General features: G+C 48.4%; 1 protein-coding gene across 2 annotated transcripts; it reads right to left on the bottom strand.

Annotated features, from left to right (window-relative positions):
* Nucleotides 1–69: 69 nt before the first annotated feature.
* LOC309364465 (uncharacterized protein) lies at nucleotides 70–14553 on the bottom strand. 2 transcript variants are annotated; one of them, XM_081901796.1, is made up of 7 exons: nucleotides 14100–14551; nucleotides 12425–13253; nucleotides 10888–11011; nucleotides 10164–10246; nucleotides 9035–9161; nucleotides 8049–8129; nucleotides 70–1673 (listed from the first exon to the last, which is right to left on the bottom strand). In XM_081901796.1, exons 2-7 carry the CDS (start codon nucleotides 13076–13078, stop codon nucleotides 472–474), a joined length of 2271 nt encoding a protein of 756 aa, XP_081757922.1. In that variant the 5' UTR covers nucleotides 13079–13253; nucleotides 14100–14551; the 3' UTR covers nucleotides 70–471. The 2 variants fall into 2 exon arrangements, with proteins under 2 accessions (XP_081757922.1, XP_081757923.1); XM_081901797.1 differs by lacking the exon at nucleotides 8049–8129 and having other exon boundaries at nucleotides 14100–14553.
* Between the last annotated feature and the right edge of the window lie 2754 nt (nucleotides 14554–17307).

Genomic DNA, 17307 nt, shown 5'->3' on the forward strand with positions numbered 1-17307 from the left:
AGAACATTTTGGGACTTAACGAATTAACTTGGGCTGGGGTCTTGCTTCTTTTTAAAAAAAGAATAGCTATTCATCAACAAAACACAATCCATTTTGTTATCAATTGCAGTTGGTGCAACACAGATTCTTCAAAATAAACTTTCCTCCCACTCCATCCTTGAACCCCATTTTTTTTCTACTCAGATCATATATATCTTCTAGAATAATACCTATGACATCAACTGTATCTCCTCCTTTAAAAAAAATCTTTTTCTGATAGCTGAAAACATCTGATTTCTATTATTAACCAATTATTACTTTAACCTTCCTGCTGAATCAATTTACTTATTTCAGCCTGTTTTCCCTAGGTTTCTCTGTTGTCATCTGCCTATGTCTCGTGACATAGATAAGGTTTGGCTTCTCCACTGCAAATCAGGATGTAACCAACACTTCTCCCTCTTCTTTCTGTGGAATGTGGCATTTTCAAGAATATTAGCTGGACGTATTCCCTAAATGAATTATCTGGTGTCTGATGAATGCCTTCTTCTGAATGAAGCTTTTCCCACACTCAGGACATTCATAAGGCTTCTCCTCCGCGTGGGTCCTTTGGTGTTTGATCAGCGTATCTCGCCGAGAAAAGTTCTTCCCGCACTCAGGGCATTCGTGAGGCTTCTCTCCCGTGTGAATCTTCTGGTGGTCAATCAACCTGCAAGGATGATGGAAACTTTTCCCACACTCGGGGCACTCATAAGGCTTCTCCCCTGTGTGGGTTCTCTGGTGCTTGATCAGCGTATCCCGCCGGGAGAAGTTTTTCCCACACTCGGGACATTCGTGTGGTTTCTCCCCTGTGTGCGTCTTCTGGTGTTCAATTAAGTTGCACGGGTGATTGAAGTTTCTCCCGCAATCGGGACACTCGTACGGCTTCTCCCCTGTGTGAGTCCTCCGGTGATTGAGTAAAGTATCTCTCCGGGAAAAGCTTTTCCCACAGTCCGGGCATTCGTGAGGTTTCTCTCCCGTGTGGATCTTCTGGTGCCTCTTCAAATGGAGTTGCCACCGGAAGCCTTTCCCACACTGGGAGCATTGATACGGCCTCTCTCCCGTGTGGATTCGCAAGTGACTCACCAAATTGGTCCTCTGGCTGAAGCTTTTCCCACAGTGGGAGCACTTGTGTGGTTTCTCCTCGGTGTGGATCCGTCGATGCCGCATCAGAGTCGCTCTGTAACTGAACCCCTTCCTGCACTCGGGACACTCGTATGGTTTCTCTTCCATGAGGCCGCTCTGATGGCTCACCCAGATCTCTCGCTGGGGAAAGGGCTTCCCGCCCTCAGACCCTTCGCACAGTTCCTCTCCCAAGTGCCTCCTCTGGTGTTCATCCAGGGCGGATCCTCGCTGGAAGCTCTCCCCACGCACGGGGCATTCGTAAGGACCTTCTTCTGCATTTAGCGTACCCAGACCCAAACTGTGCTGGTTGTTCCTCCCGTGATATGAGAAGGGCTTTTCCACTCCAAACTGTGTTGTGTTTTCGCTAACGGGTACTTCTGGGGGATTGCTGTATTCCTTTGTTTCCTGGTGCCCTTTGGACTCATGCTTTTGCTCTGCAATCTCAGCTAAAAAAGGAACGTTCCCCTGGGACATTTCCTCTGGCACAGCTTCCGCTGGGTGGGAACTCTCCATCTTGATCTCTCTCCTTTTACCTGCAAGTGGTGGTGAAACGAAAAACATTAAAAAATAATAATATTGGAACTAGATGCCCAAGGGAAACCGATAAGCAAGATCTGAGCAGAAGAGCCCTCTCCCCTTCTAGAATCTCCAGCAACGGATATTCAGAAACAGTATTCTGTTAAAAAGGGACGCGGGTGGCGCTGTGGGTAAAACCTCAGCGCCTAGGACTTGCCGATCGCATGGTCGGCGGTTCGAATCCCCACGGCGGGGTGAGCTCCCGTCGTTCGGTCCCAGCTCCTGCCCACCTAGCAGTTCGAAAGCACCCTTAAGTGCAAGTAGATACAGTGGTGCCCCGCAAGACGAATGCCTCGCTAAACGAAAAACCCGCAAGACGAAAGGGTTTTCCGATTTTTTAGCGGCTTCGCAAGACGAATTTCCCTATGGGCTTGCTTCGCAAGACGAAAGCCCATAGGGAAATCTCCGGGGACAGCGGGGAAGCGCAGCACCTGTTCTGGAGGCTTGCGGTGGGAGGTCCGGGAACAGAGGAGAAGGCGCGCAGCGATTCTCCTCTGTTCCCGGGGCTTGCGGTGGGAGGAGGGTTTTTCCTCCCCACCGCCAACCTTCAGAACAGCCTTCTGAATGTTGGCGGTGGGGAGGAAAGCCCTCCTCCCACCGCAAGCCTTCAGGACAGGTCCGGGAACAGAGGAGAAGGCGTGCAGCGATTCTCCTCTGTTCCCGGGGCTTGCGGTGGGAGGAAGGTTTTCCTCCCCACCGCCAACATTCAGAAGGCTGTTCTGAAGGCTGGCGGTCGGAAGAAAAGCCCTTCTCCCGCCTCCAGCCTTCAGAAGAGTTCCCCGCAGGGCTCCCCAAGCTGTGAATGTCTGCCCCGCGCGAGGGGCGCTCTGCTTAAGAGCGCCCCTTGTGCGGGGCAGCAGGCTGCTACCCGCAGCTTGGAGAGCCCTGCGGGGAAGTCCTGCAGGGCTCCCCAAGCTGCAGATGTCTGCCCCGCGCGAGGGGCGCTCTGCTTCAGAGCGTCCCTCGCACCGGGCAGCAGGCTGCTATCCGCAGCCTAGGCAGCCCTGCAGGAACTCTTCTGAAGGCTGGTGGCGGGAGAAGGGCTTTTCTTCCCACCGCCAGCCTTCAGAAGGCTGTTCTGAAGGCTGGCGGTGGGGAGAAAACTCCTTCTCCCCCCGCCAGCCTTCAGAAGAGGTCCGGGGACAGACTGTCCCAGGATCTGGTCTGAAGGCGGTCTCCCTAGGAATGCATTAATTGATTTTCAATGCATTCCTATGGGAAACCGTGCTTCGCAAGACGAAAAATTCGCTAGACAAAAAAACTCGCGGAACGGATTAATTTCGTCTTGCGAGGCACCACTGTAAATAGGTACCGCTTTATAGTGGGAAGGTAAACGGCATTTCCGTGTGCTGCTCTGGTGCTGGTTCGCCAGAGCAGCTTCGTCACGCTGGCCACGTGACCCGGAAGTGTCTGTGGACAGCGTTGGCTCCCGGCCTCTAGAGTGAGATGAGCACACAACCCTAGAGTCTGTCAAGACTGGCTCGTACAGGCAGGGGTACCTTTACCTTTATTCTGTTAAAGCCCTCCAGGTTTAATATTAATTAATAATAATAATCAAGATAGTACCAAGCAATCATATATTGGGAAAGAGCCACATAACTCGGGTGCCACCATGTAAAAGGCTCTGTCTCCAGTGGCAAAGGATGTGCATTGCAGGCAGAAGGTCTCATCCCATAGGACCACTGGTCCATTGAGGTCAGCATTTCCTCCACTGACTGGCAGTGGCTCTGCAGGGTCTTCAGGCAAGGGCATTGCTAGCCATACCTGGAGATGTACTGGCCAGGGATGATGGGAGTTGTAGTCTTAAATGGACAGAGGGCACCAGGTGGGCAAGACTGGAAGGGGCTGTTTCAATCTCAAGTTCTTTGCCAGCAGGCTAAAAATGGATTAAGTTAAAATTAGCAAGCAGACTTTTAGGAGTTTTCTTCACGGAATCAAGTCGAGGAGACTAAACCAGAACTCCTGTGGATTTAGAGCAGCAGATTTTTTTTTCCAATTCAAAAATATCAAGGAAGCCTATGAATGAAAATGGTACCACAACATACTAGGTGTTTGTGTGTGTAAAAAGCTACTTTACAACTTCTGCCAACTATGATCAGAACCAAGAAAACATCCCAGATGTTGGATCCATAGTCCCTGCTACCCTTTAACAAAAAATTAAGGGAGACCTGTTTTATTATCTGAATTACACCTTAGCACTCGCCCCTTTAATAAAACAGAACTTCAAATCCTTCATGGCTTCTTCATTCGTAAGTGACATGTGACCGATCACCAGAGCCCCTTATCCAGACTCCACAGCGACAGTCGCTGCTCTTTTAATTAGACATGGATTTAACATGCCCCAAACTTTTCTTCTTTATTTGCAGAGAGAGGCAATACTAAGGATGACTGTCCTGCGAGCCCAAAACACCTCCTAGCCTAAGGACCTCCAATGAATCTCACCTCTTCACAACCCCCTGATGACTCAGCCAAGTGAGCAAACATGGCTGTTTGTTCCACAAATAATTTTGGGGATGAACTTCTGCATTGTCAGGAATCTAAAGTGATCCACACTGAACAATTACAGTTATCAAGGGATCCTGATTATCACTGTCTACACCTGCCACCCCCTTCATGGATCACTGCCTTGCCGTGGCGAAGGGGCTTGAAGAACTCAGAGAAGCTATGAACTATGCCGAGCAGGGCACCCAAGATGAACAGGTCATAGTGGAGAGTTTTGACCAAACGTGATCCACCTGGAGGAGGAACCGGCAAGCCACTCCAGTATCCCTGCCAAGAAAACTCCATGGACAAAGACAACAGGCATATAAAAGATATGACGCTGGAAGATGAGCCCCTCAGGTCGGAAGGCGTCCAACATGCTACTGGGGAAGAGCGGAGGGCAAGTACAAGTAGATCCAGAGCTGATGAAGCGGCTGGGCCAAAGCCGAAAGGACGCTCAGTTGCGGATATGCCTGGAAGCGAAAGGAAAGTCCAATGCTGTAAAGAAAAATATTGCATAGGAACCTGGAATGTAAGAACCATGAACCTGGGTAAGTTGGAGGTGGTCAAAAATGAGATGGCAAGAATAAATATTGACATCCTGGGCATCAGTGAACTAAAATGGACGGGAATGGGTGAATTCAGTTCGGATGACCATCATATCTACTACTGTGGGCAAGAAACCCGTAAAAGAAATGGAGTGGCCCTCATAGTCAACAAAAGAGTGGCGAAAGCTGTACTGGGATGCAATCTCAAAAATGATAGAATGATCTCGATACGAATCCAAGGCAGACCTTTTAACATCACAGTAATCCAAGTTTATGCACCAACTACTTGTGCTGAAGAAACTGAAATTGACCAATTCTATGAAGACTTACAAGACCTTATAGAAGTGACACCAAAGAAGGATGTTCTTCTCATTATAGGGGATTGGAAGGCTAAAGTAGGGAGTCAAGAGATAAAAGGAACAACTGGCAAGTTTGGCCTTGGAGATCAAAACGAAGCAGGGCAAAGGCTAATAGAGTTCTGTCAAGAGAACAAGCTGGTCATCACAAACACGCTTTTCCAACAACACAAGAGACGACTCTACACATGGACATCACCAGATGGGCAGCATCGAAATCAGATTGATTATATTCTCTGCAGCCAAAGATGGAGAAGCTCTATACAGTCAGCAAAAACAAGACCTGGAGCTGACTGTGGCTCAGATCATCAGCTTCTTATAGCAAAATTCAAGCTTAAACTGAAGAAAGTAGGAAAAACCACTGGGCCGGTAAGATACAATCTAAGTCAAATCCCTTATGAATACACAGTGGAAGTGAGGAACAGGTTTAAGGATTTAGATTTGGTGGACAGAATGCCTGAAGAACTGTGGATGGAGGCTCGTAACATTATACAGGAGGCAGCAACGAAAACCATCCCAATGAAAAGGAAATGCAAGAAAGCAAAGTGGCTGTCCAATGAGGCCTTACAAATAGCGGGGGAGAGAAGGCAAGCAAAATGCGAGGGAGATGGTGAAAGATACAGGAAATTGAATGCAGATTTCCAAAGAATAGCAAGGAGAGACAAGAAGACCTTCTTAAACGAGCAATGCAAAGAAATAGAGGAAAGCAATAGAATGGGAAGAACCAGAGATCTGTTCAAGAAAATTGGAGATATGAAAGGAACATTTCGTACAAAGATTTCCATAATAAAGGACAAAAGTGGAAAGGACCTAACAGAAGCAGAAGACATCAAGAAGAGGTGGCAAGAATACACAGAGGAATTATACCAGAAAGAAATGGATGTCTTGTATACCCCAGGTAGTGTGGTTGCTGACCTTGAGCCAGACATCTTGGAAAGTGAAGTCAAATGGGCCTTAGAAAGCACTGCAAATAACAAGGCCAGTGGAAGTGATGGTATTCCAGCTGAACTATTTAAAATTTTAAAAGATGATGCTGTTAAGGTGCTACACTCAATATGCCAGCAAGTTTGGAAAACTCAGCAGTGGCCAGAAGATTGGAGAAGATCAGTCTACATCCCAATCCCAAAGAAGGGCAGTGCCAAAGAATGCTCCAACTACCGCACAATTGCACTCATTTCACACGCTAGCAAGGTTATGCTTAAAATTCTACAAGGAAGGCTCAAGCAGTATGTGGACCGAGAACTCCCAGAAGTGCAAGCTGGATTTAGAAGAGGCAGAGGAACCAGAGACCAAATTGCAAACATGCGCTGGATTATGGAGAAAGCTAGAGAGTTCCAGAAAGACATCTACTTCTGCTTCATTGACTATGCAAAAGCCTTTGACTGTGTCGACCACGGCAAACTATGGCAAGTTCTTAAAGAAATGGGAGTGCCAGATCACCTCATCTGTCTCCTGAGAAATCTCTATGCGGGACAAGAAGCTACAGTTAGAACTGGATATGGAACAACTGATTGGTTCAAAATTGGGAAAGGAGTACGACAAGGCTGTATTTTGTCTCCCTGCTTATTTAACTTATATGCAGAATTCATCATGCGAAAGGCTGGGCTGGATGAATCCCTAGCCGGAATTAAGATTGCCGGAAGAAATATCAACAACCTCAGATATGCAGATGACACAACCTTGATGGCAGAAAGTGAGGAGGAATTAAAGAACCTTTTAATGAGGGTGAAAGAGGTGAGCGCAAAATATGGTCTGAAGCTCAACATCAAAAAAACGAAGATCATGGCCACTGGTCCCATCACCTCCTGGCAAATAGAAGGGGAAGAAATGGAGGTAGTGAGAGATTTTACCTTCTTGGGCTCAATGATCACTGCAGATGGTGACAGCAGCCACGAAATTAAAAGACGCCTGCTTCTTGGGAGAAGGGCAATGACAGGCCTAGACAGCATCTTGAGAAGTAGAGACATCACCTTGCCAACAAAGGTTCGTATAGTTAAAGCTATGGTTTTCCCAGTCGTGATGTATGGAAGTGAGAGCTGGACCATCAAGAAGGCTGATCGCCGAAGAATTGATGCTTTTGAATTATGGTGCTGGAGGAGACTCTTGAGAGTCCCATGGACTGCAAGAAGATCAAACCTCTCCATTCTGAAGGAAATCAGCCCTGAGTGCTCACTGGAAGGACAGATTGTAAAGCTGAGGCTCCAGTACTTTGGCCACCTCATGAGAAGAGAAGACTCCCTGGAGAAGACCCTGATGTTGGGAAAGATGGAGGGCACAAGGAGAAGGGGACGGCAGAGGACGAGATGGTTGGATAGTGTTTTTGAGGTTACCAGCATGAGTTTGACCAAACTGCGGGAGGCAGTGGAGGACAGAGGTGCCTGGCGTTCTCTGGTTCGTGGGGTCACGAAGAGTCGGACACGACTAAACGACTAAACAACAACAACAACAACACCTGCCACAGATTCCTGAAGGGAGTCTCTCTAACTTTGGGTTATAAGTATGCAAAAAGAGCTCTGCTGGAGCAGCCAAAAGCCCACGGAGTCCAACGTCCTATTCTTCCGGGGGCCGACAACACCCTCCCCACTTATGATTATGGGCATTCAGAGGCATCTCCCCCCCGTCCCCCCCCCAGCACAGGTGAGAAACAGGGTCATCCTCCATGAACTTGTCCTAAGGGCAGCCAAATTCGTGGCCACAGTTCTCTTTTGTGGCAGCAAATCCCACTATTTAACGATGCAGCGTGTGAAGAAGTCCTTTCTCATGTCAGTCCTGAATCTTTAAAGGTATTTTTTAGTCTGGTGGTGGGAGCAGTCAGGGCAGGCATCGGCTGTGGCCCTTGCCATAGCACAGTGGCCCCTGGCAGCTGCCGAAGGTCAGGGGCCAGCAGCACCCAGAGCTCTTCTCAAACTGCAAGCATCACCCAGCAGATTTCACCAGCCTCCTTTACCTGGCTCTGGTTCCTGCAAGAACATCTTTTCTCCTTTTTCCGATTGGAAGGAAAGGTCCAGTTTGGGAATCAGAAGCCCGTCTGGGGATGGGAGGAAAGAGAGAGAATGATTATTATTTGCAGAATCTGGATCCAAATAATATTCCTGGAATTTAGTCTTTCTGGACAACGGACACATTTCTTTTCAACATTTTCATCCCCCTTCTTAAAAAAAAAACAAAAGCAAGAGATAAATATGAAAAAACCAACAGAAAATTAAACAGTTATATACTGCTGTGCTATAACTCATATTTATTTCTTAGTTGATTGACATGCAGAACAGGGCTTATGAAGTAGTGATATTTATTTTGGTTTGTGGTTTTCAATGGGTATAGATTTACGGACTAAGTTGTTGCATTTTTATCTCCTTATGTAAGAATTAAAAAGAAAAATTAACAGATTGTTTTCATAAACAGTATTCCAGCAGAGTGCATTTAAATCATTTAGTACACACAGATGTACATGTGTGGATACATACATTCACCCAAAGGACACATTTTTATTGTTTATGGAACACCAACCTAGCACTCCCAAACTATGTTTATTGGGCAGTAAGACTCACTGAACACACAAGACTTGCCTCTGAGTAAACATGCTTGAATCGTAGCCAATGGGCCCTGGTAGAGTTGAGTATGAAAAGAAAGTGCTGCAGTCTCCCCAGTGGGGCTGACCCCTTGGAAACACGCTTAGCATTGCAGCCTGAAATGTTTTTGGGGTTTGCTGCCACTTACCTGGGAGTAAGCCCCCCCCCCGGGACTTACATCTGAGTAGACCTAGTTAGGACTGAAGCCCTAGGCCAGCTGTGGGGAACCTTTAACCCTCAGATGTTGCTGAACTACAAATCCCATCAGCCTTGGCCAAAGGCCACGCTTGCTGGGGCTGATGGGAGATGCGGCTCAGCCCCACCTGGAGGACCAGGTTCCCTCCGCCAAAACGCTATTCCTTACCCAGAGAGCCCACAATGCCGCAGTTCTCCTCTTTGACTTGCCAGAACATCGTCCTCTGGCCTGGCTGTGTCAGGGATGCCTCCTCCTTGCCAAAAGGCGCCTCCTTCTCCTTGGCGTTCGCTGGGCCCTGAAACAGCCAAACATCCCCCACTCATGTTTTGCAGTCCCGGAAAACACCATTTAAATATGGACACCCAAGACCTCACACATGCTCCCACTCCCGATTTCGCAATGCCAAGCCATGTAAAATCGCAGCCCCCAGTCCCATCCCTAAGCAGCTGCTGAGAGGCAGTGTGGTGTAGTGGTTAGAGTTAGAGTGTGGACCAGGACCTGGGAGGCCAGGGTTCAAATCCCCACTCGGGCATGAAGCTCACTGGTGACCTTGAGCCAGTCACGGGCTCTCTGCCTAGCCCACCTCACAGGGTGGTTGTTCTGGGGCTTATAAGAGGAAGGAGAGAACCTGGAGCTCCTTGGCATAAAGGTGGGATATAAAGCACTCCATTGTGGGCCCCATTTTATGGAACTCCCTTCCAGGTTGCGGTCAGACAGGCTCTTCTCCCTGTTGAACTTACTGAAGACATTATTATTATTATTATTATTATTATTATTATTATTATTATTATTATTCTAGAAGGCTTATTTTATAATTTCCACTCTTTTTCATTGTACTGTATGGAATACTTTGCACACTGCTTAGAAGCAATGGCAATCAAGCGGTATAGAAATGGTTGAGACAAATTAAACGGGGATGGGAAGTTCCCCAGTGATGTGGCAAATGCGCTCTAAACGTGGATTTGGATTTGATATCCCGCTTTATCACTACCCGAAGGAGTCTCAAAGCAGCTAACATTCTCCTTTCCCTTCCTCCCCCACAACAAACACTCTGTGAGGTGAGTGAGGCTGAGAGACCTCAGAGAAGTGTGACTGGCCCAAGATCACCCAGCAGCTGCATGTGGAGGAGCGGAGACGTGAACCTGGTTCACCAGATTACGAGACTACCGCTCTTAACAACTACACCACACTGGCTCTCACACGTGCTCAGGTGTGCTCTGATCCTTAGCTCATTGTTTACATTCGCCCTGCTCAAGGGAGCACCCCAGGCCTGCTGCTAAGCGAGATGTCCACTTACCTCAGTCAGCCCAGCTTCGGCCATTTCCACTCCCTCAGGAGGAAGCAAGGAACAGGGGTGAATTGGGAGTGTCGTTCTGTTGGCTGTGAGGGACAGAAGAGAGGAAGACGACTGGCTCAGGGACAGGGCACAAGCATTGCAGGAAGATCCTGCTCTCCATCCCTGAGACCTCCAGTTAGAAAGCAGCCAGGTAGCAGATGATGGCAAAAGTCCTCTGCTGCAAGACCCCCTGAGAGATGCGCCCAGTCAAGACTGGGAGTTGGCCAGGTCCTTTGCGGACTTATTTTCTGGGTTCTGGAGTGATTCAAGCAGGAGCAGATACACATCTTGTGTGGCATTCAATGAAACTTACGCCAACTCGAGGTTTAGGACTAGCACAAGGAGACTTTGCCCCCTTCCGCCCCTTCCTGCCCACCCAGATCTGCTAGGGAAGGTCAGGGGGAAGCCCAGAACATTTGGGGAGAGGAGAGGGGGAGAACGTTCCGCCACACAAGGAAGGCTCTTCAGAGTCTCAGGAAAACAGGATGTCCATCCCATTCAAGTGCCAATTTGACAGAAACAACGCACAGAGGGAGGTGTTCTGGGTGTCTGATATGCAGTAAGGACATTCCCTCACCCTGGAGAATCCGCCAAAATCTTGAACCTACTTACAGGTCCTCTGGAATACCTCCTTCCAATGCCTGCTGGAGTTTTACCCAGTAAACATTTAAAAATAAAGCCTTACCCGGCAAAATCATGTCCTCATTGCATTTCAGTGCTGTGGTGTCCATGTAACTTTGTCTCTGGGTGTTGTCTGGCGAAGCACCACCTGTCTCAAGGGGCCTGGTGGCTGTCCCCTGAGACGGCACCTGAAACACAGGGGGGAGGTCAACGCTGCCCTAAGCCAAAGTCCCTCAGCCACATCCTAGTTTCCCTAGCGGAATGGCTTGTGCAAAAGACAGTGCAGAAAGTCAACATGCTTGTGGAGGCAAATGACTGCCAGCACTGATCACCCTGCTAGCGAGATTCCCACAGGCTGCCTGTCAGCTCCTGGGCCAAGTTCAAGGTCCCATATACCAAAAACCAGAGATGGGCTTATGCCTTATACACCACGAGATCCCTGCAGTCTGTGGGAGTGTCTCTTCTTCACATCCCCAAGATCTCAGAAGCCCTTTTGCACAGTGACTCTGAGCAGGGCCTTGAGAGTGGCTGCCCCTCTTCTATGGAATATTGTTCCTGTCAAGATGTGAAAGGCACCCACTCTCTGTACTTTCTGGAGACATTTTTGCTCCAACAGGCTGCATAAATAGCTCTTTACCACAAGGGTCCACTTGGGATGGTTTTTAATGTATTTGCTGTTCTTGTGATTTAAAACTGTTTTCAATCGCGTGTCAATTGCCTTGAAACGGTGGTTTAGTGAGGCAATTAACAAATTGATGGTAATAATAATGATGGTTCCCTTGGCAGATTCCTGCAGCCCACATACTTCCAAACTTTTGGGGGACCATCGCCCCTTTCGGTTCTATAAATGCAACCTCTTGCCCCCTACCCTATAAAAAGCATTATTCAGAACAGCGGTTTGAACAGCCCACTACGGAAGGTAACAGCATAATACAGTGGTACCTCAGGTTACAGTCACTTCAGGTTGCAGACACTTCAGGTTACAGAATCCGCTAACCCAGAAATATTACCTTGGGTTAAGAACTTTGCTTCAGGATGAGAACAGAAATCATGCTCTGGCAGCGCGGCAGCAGCAGGAGGCCCCATTAGCTAAAGTGGTGCTTCAGGTTAAGAACTGTTTCAGGTTAAGAACAGACCTCTGGAACGAATTAAGTTCTTAACCTGAGGTACCACTGCAAAATCCAAAAAGTTCATGATTAATTGCATTCAGCATCCAGTTGAAACTATTTTAGTTTAATGAGTGCAACAAAACGGATGAACTTGTTCCAGTGATGCCAGCTTTTCCAAGTCTGGTAGTCATTTCCATCACCAGCTCCCCACTGCCTCTTAGTGCCCCCCCCATGTCATGCCCCCTCCCCTTTCCCAGGGGGCAGTACTGCCCACTTTGAGAAGCACTGCTTTAAACACAAGCATGAGCACCTTAAATTAACCCCAGAAACAACCTGGCAGCCAAGGCAGCTGTTTTAGGGGTTCTGTGAGTACCAGCAGCAACCCAACCCAGGGATCTGGCTGCTAGTTGTCTCTGAGGGCAGCCCCACACACAGCACGCGGCAACAACCCAATCTGGAAGTCCCTGGAGAAATTGGATTAAGCGCTCTGACCTGCCACTTCCACGCCTCAGCTTTCAGGAAATCCTCCGCCAGGGCCACGGCTTGGGCGCAGCTCCCTGGCCCCTCTTCCCTGACCCAGCTCTGCAGCTCCTGCGGAAGGATGGCCAGGAACTGCTCCAGGATCAGCAGGTCCACGATCTGCTCCTTGGTGCGTCTCTTTGGCTTCAGCCACCGGTGGCACAGCTCCCGCAGCTGCCTATAAACCCTCTGGGGGTCTCCGGCCTTCTGGTAGCCGAACTGCCTGAAGTCCCGGCGCTGCACCTCCATCCTCACAGCATCCTCCCGCAAGACAGCGGCCTTCACTTTCCCATAATCCTCCCTGTCAGCGCCTTCTAGTCTACCCAAAGCCTGTTCAGCAGAGCTGCTCAGTGCAGGCCGGAGCCGGCCCACCCATTCCCCTCTGGGCCATTGGCAGGCTTCAGCGATTTGCTCAAAGGAGGAGAGGAAAGCTCCGACATTGTCCCGCTGTGTGTCTTCCAGAGCAACTGGGTTGCCCCACGCCCTCAAGAACTCCTCAGGACGGTGCAACCCCTTCCGCTCTTCTTTGCCTGACCACTCCGGATTCCCCTTCACGCCTTCGGGAAGGTCCCCTCCTGCTTCCGTTCTCCCTTCTAGTTCTGGACTTGCCGGGTTTGGTTGCTCCATTTTCAGCTCCAGAGCAAGCAGAGGTGACCACCCAAGTTTGGGGTGATCCCTGGTCTAAGCCGATTGACTTGACCCTCTGGTTTTGTAGACAGGATGGGCTCGGCTTGGGGATCACAGGCAGCTGTGTCCTCAGGGGCCGATCACAGCCCTGGTTTGCACGATGGGGAAGCTCTTCCTACAAGAGAAACAAAAAGTGACACATACACAACTGCACCTTCCTACATGGCAATCTTATTTATTTATAATTATATAGCGAGGATTACTTGGATTCAAGATGAGTTAAGGAAGTTCAAACAATGACGTTTGTGTCTCCCTCATGCCTCCAGCATTAGTGTTATCAAAGCTAAAAATGACAACCCGTATCTTATACTCCTTTTGAATGTTTTTCTGGCAGTGGTGGGGAGAGGGGAGGTATTGGTTTGGAGCAAGGTTCCAGTTTTTATCGTTTATTTTGTGCTACTATACTGTATTTTTATGTCGTGAACCGCTCCAAGATCTGCAGGTGAAGGGAGCCATGCAATTTTTTAATAATAATAATAGCAACAGTAGTAAAAAAAAAAAAAAAAATAGCGGCAACTGCTTGGATTCCCAGACAGAGAGGCAGCTGTTGGCCTTTCAAATTTCAGCAGCACTCTTTGTGAGGCTAAAATTCAGCACCCCCCCCCCTGCGCCTCTGCGATCCTATGACTCTATATGAGGCAGATTTCCACGTTCCCATAAAACGTGCGGCTTGCTCAAATCTGCCTGGAAGCGACACTTCTCCAATCTTTCGGGATATTGTTCCTTTAAGATCCCAGATTATCTGCCCTCCTTCCAGGGAAGGGGACCCCATGCAGTCAGAGACCTGGACACCCCCCTCCCTGGGTTTTTTTTTGGGGGGGTGTCGTGGTGGGCTGCAGCTTTATGCCACTCACCCTCCTCTGATGTCTCTATTTAGGATCTCCATCTTTCTTTTGCACAAAGACCTTTTGGGGGAGGAAAAATATATATCATTATTATTATTTTTTAAAGACAGACTTACCTCTCCCGCAGCCATTCAGAAGCAAAAATCCCTGCAAGAAGAGGAAGCGGTCTTTCTTTGTGGGGGGGGATCCCCACTGACACCCCCACCCGCTTCTCGCGTTTCTGCATTGCTCCCTGGAAGCCCAGATTTTAACCCTTTCGAGTGTTTCAGGGAAAACAAACCCCCCGGAAACAGCGGCCGCGCGAGGGGAGCAACGAAGGGTCCTGGGTCCTGCCAGACTCCGCATTTCTCCCTCCACTCTGCTACCCTCTTACCACAATTTTTCCGGACACGAAGGGAAAAAGAAGCGATGGAGGAAATGTCCTCTTCCCTCTTCCTATATTTGTGTCAGTCTGCTGCAAAAGGGCACAGGAGCAGAGGCAGGGGTGGAAGTTGGCAAACCCCTAGCACTATGTTTGCCAGGGTGAAGTCTTTTTCTGGTGGTTTTATCTGTCTTTTTTTTAAAAAAAAAAAACCCACGTTTTTCTTGTTTTGTTTTTTTAAGGTGACATTTGAGTCAAGCGCTGCAAAGTACATAGGAGCAGAGGGGAAAGTTGGCAGCTCCTAGCGTCATGTTTGCTACAGAGAAAGCAGATTAGAGACTGTCCATGGCAGGGACAGAACTGCTCCTGGTTTGGTTTGGTTTTTAATTGACTTGGGAGGTTTTAAAATTAAGATCGGGATGTTAATTAGTTAAAACTATTACCCCCCCCCCAAAATACCACCACTTAACACCAGCAAAAAATCAATCAATCAATAATCCAAAGTCAGCTGACGCACTATGTTTTTAAAATAAAAATTGTTGAATGCAATTGTAAAACAGACTAATTCATTTTTTTAAATTGAGCTTGTGAATTCATTACCAACAAATATTCTCTAGCTGACAAACACAGTGAAACAGACAAAATCAAGACCAACAAAGGTCCATATAGTTAAAGCTATGGTTTTCCCAGTAGTGATGTATGGAAGTGAGAGCTGGACCATAAAGAAGGCTGATTGCCGAAGAATTGATGCTTTTGAATTATGGTGCTGGAGGAGACTCTTGAGAGTCCCATGGACTGCAAGAAGATCAAACCTCTCCATTCTGAAGGAAATCAGCCCTGAGTGCTCACTGGAAGGACAGATCGTGAAGCTGAGACTCCAATACTTTGGCCACCTCATGAGAAGAGAAGACTCCCTGGAAAAGACCCTGATGTTGGGAAAGATGGAGGGCACAAGGAGAAGGGGACGACAGAGGAGGAGATGATTGGACGGTGTTCTTGAAGCTACCAACATGAGTCTGACCAAACTGCGGGAGGCAGTGGAAGACAGGAATGCCTGGCGTGCTCTGGTCCACGGGGTCATGAAGAGTCGGACATAACTAAACGACCAAACAACAACAACAAAGTCTTGCAATAATAAAACCTGGTGATGAGCCAGTGTGGTGTAGTGGTTAAGAGCAGTGGACTCGTAATCTGGTGAACCGGGTTCGCGTCTCCGCTCCTCCACATGCAGCTGCTGGGTGACCCTGGGCCAGTCACACTTCTCTGAAGTCTCTCAGCCCCACTCACCTTACAGAGTGTTTGTTGTGGGGGAGGAAGGGAAAGGAGAATGTTAGCCGCTTTGAGACTCCTTAGGGTAGTGATAAAGCAGGATATCAAATCCGAAATCCAACATAGACTGGCGCGGATAAAAGCCCCAGCTAACAACACTCATATGCAATTAAAAAAACACATAAAAGTGGCTAAATTTCCTCTTGGATTTTCTGCTGGTTGCTAGCTCCATCTGTCTCAGCAGGAGACAATGGAGGCGTGCATCTTTGGGAGTGAAGTCCAGCTGCTGGGAGATTGCAGCGCCCGCTGCGGCTGTAGAAACTGATGCAGGGAAGACATGTTTCGATGCAGCTGGTGGCAGATGGAGGTGTCCCGATGCGCTGCTGCAGATACACCATGGCATTTCTCTCCCTGCGTTCCTCCCTCCTTTCTCCATGCTATGGATGCACAACTGCCTGTTTCCAGGCCTTGTGGGTGTTGGCAAGGGTCTGGCAATGGGCCTGGTGCTATAGCCAGCTCTCTGTAGAGCACATTCTGGGGGCTCCTGCCATCTCCCATTCTGCGAACATGATCAAGCCAGAATAAACGTTTCTGCTAGCATTCAGTAATCGCAACTCTCCTTTTTTTTAATAGAACTTTTATTAAATTTTCTGTTATACAATTTAAAACACTCTTTTAACATCCTTAAGATATCAATGACTTCCCTTCTTCTCTTCCCATGGTTCATTTTAGATATCATAAATCCCTGCATACAGTGGTACCTCAGGTTACATACACTTCAGGTTACAGATGCTTCAGGTTACAGACTCCGCTAACCCAGAAATAGTGCTTCAGGTTAAGAACTTCGCTTCAGGATAAGAACAGAAATCGGGCTCCAGCGGCGCGGCGGCAGCAGGAGGCCCCATTAGCTAAAGTGGTTCTTCAGGTTAAGAACAGTTTCAGGTTAAGAACGGACCTCCGGAACGAATTAAGTACTTAACCTGAGGTACCACTGTATTTTACAAAAACTAAACCATTCAATATTCCATTAATACATCCATCAAACCTCATTTACACTGCTGAATTTATCTTAAAGCTGCCAACTTTTTCAGCCATGCACAATTTCCCCCCATATACCGTATTTTTCGCCCCATAGGACGCACCGCCCCATAGGACGCACCTAGTTTTTTTTGGGGGGGGGGGAATAAAGAAAAAAAATATTTCCCCCCCAGGCATGGGGCTGGCACGGGGGAAGCCCGAGCTTCCCCCGACTCCAGCCCCCAGAACAGGCTGCTGCCTGCAAGCCTTGCGAGCCCGGTGGGACCACCCGCCAGGCGTGGGAGGCTTGCGGACACCTTCCTGAAGCATGGGGCGTCCTCCGGAGGGCCTTGCGAGCCCGCGGGGGCTCCCCGCAGGCGTGCAAGGTTTGCGGATAGCTTCCTGAAGCCTGGAGAGCGAGAGGGGTCGGTGTGCACCGACCCCTCTCGCTCTCCAGGCTTCAGCAAAAGCCTGCATTCGCCCCATAGGACGCTCACACATTTCCCCTCATTTTTGGAGGGGGAAAAGTGCGTCCTATAGGGCGAAAAATACGGTATTCAATAAACGTTTTCCAATCTTCTCTAAACGTATGTTCTTCTTGTTCTCTAATTCTATATGTTAAATCTGCGTTGCGCATATTCTGTCATCTTAAGTTGCCATTCTTCTATACAGTAGTT

This window comes from Podarcis melisellensis, assembly GCF_964234715.1.
Source record: "Podarcis melisellensis genome assembly, chromosome: 2".
Lineage (NCBI taxonomy): Eukaryota > Metazoa > Chordata > Lepidosauria > Squamata > Lacertidae > Podarcis > Podarcis melisellensis.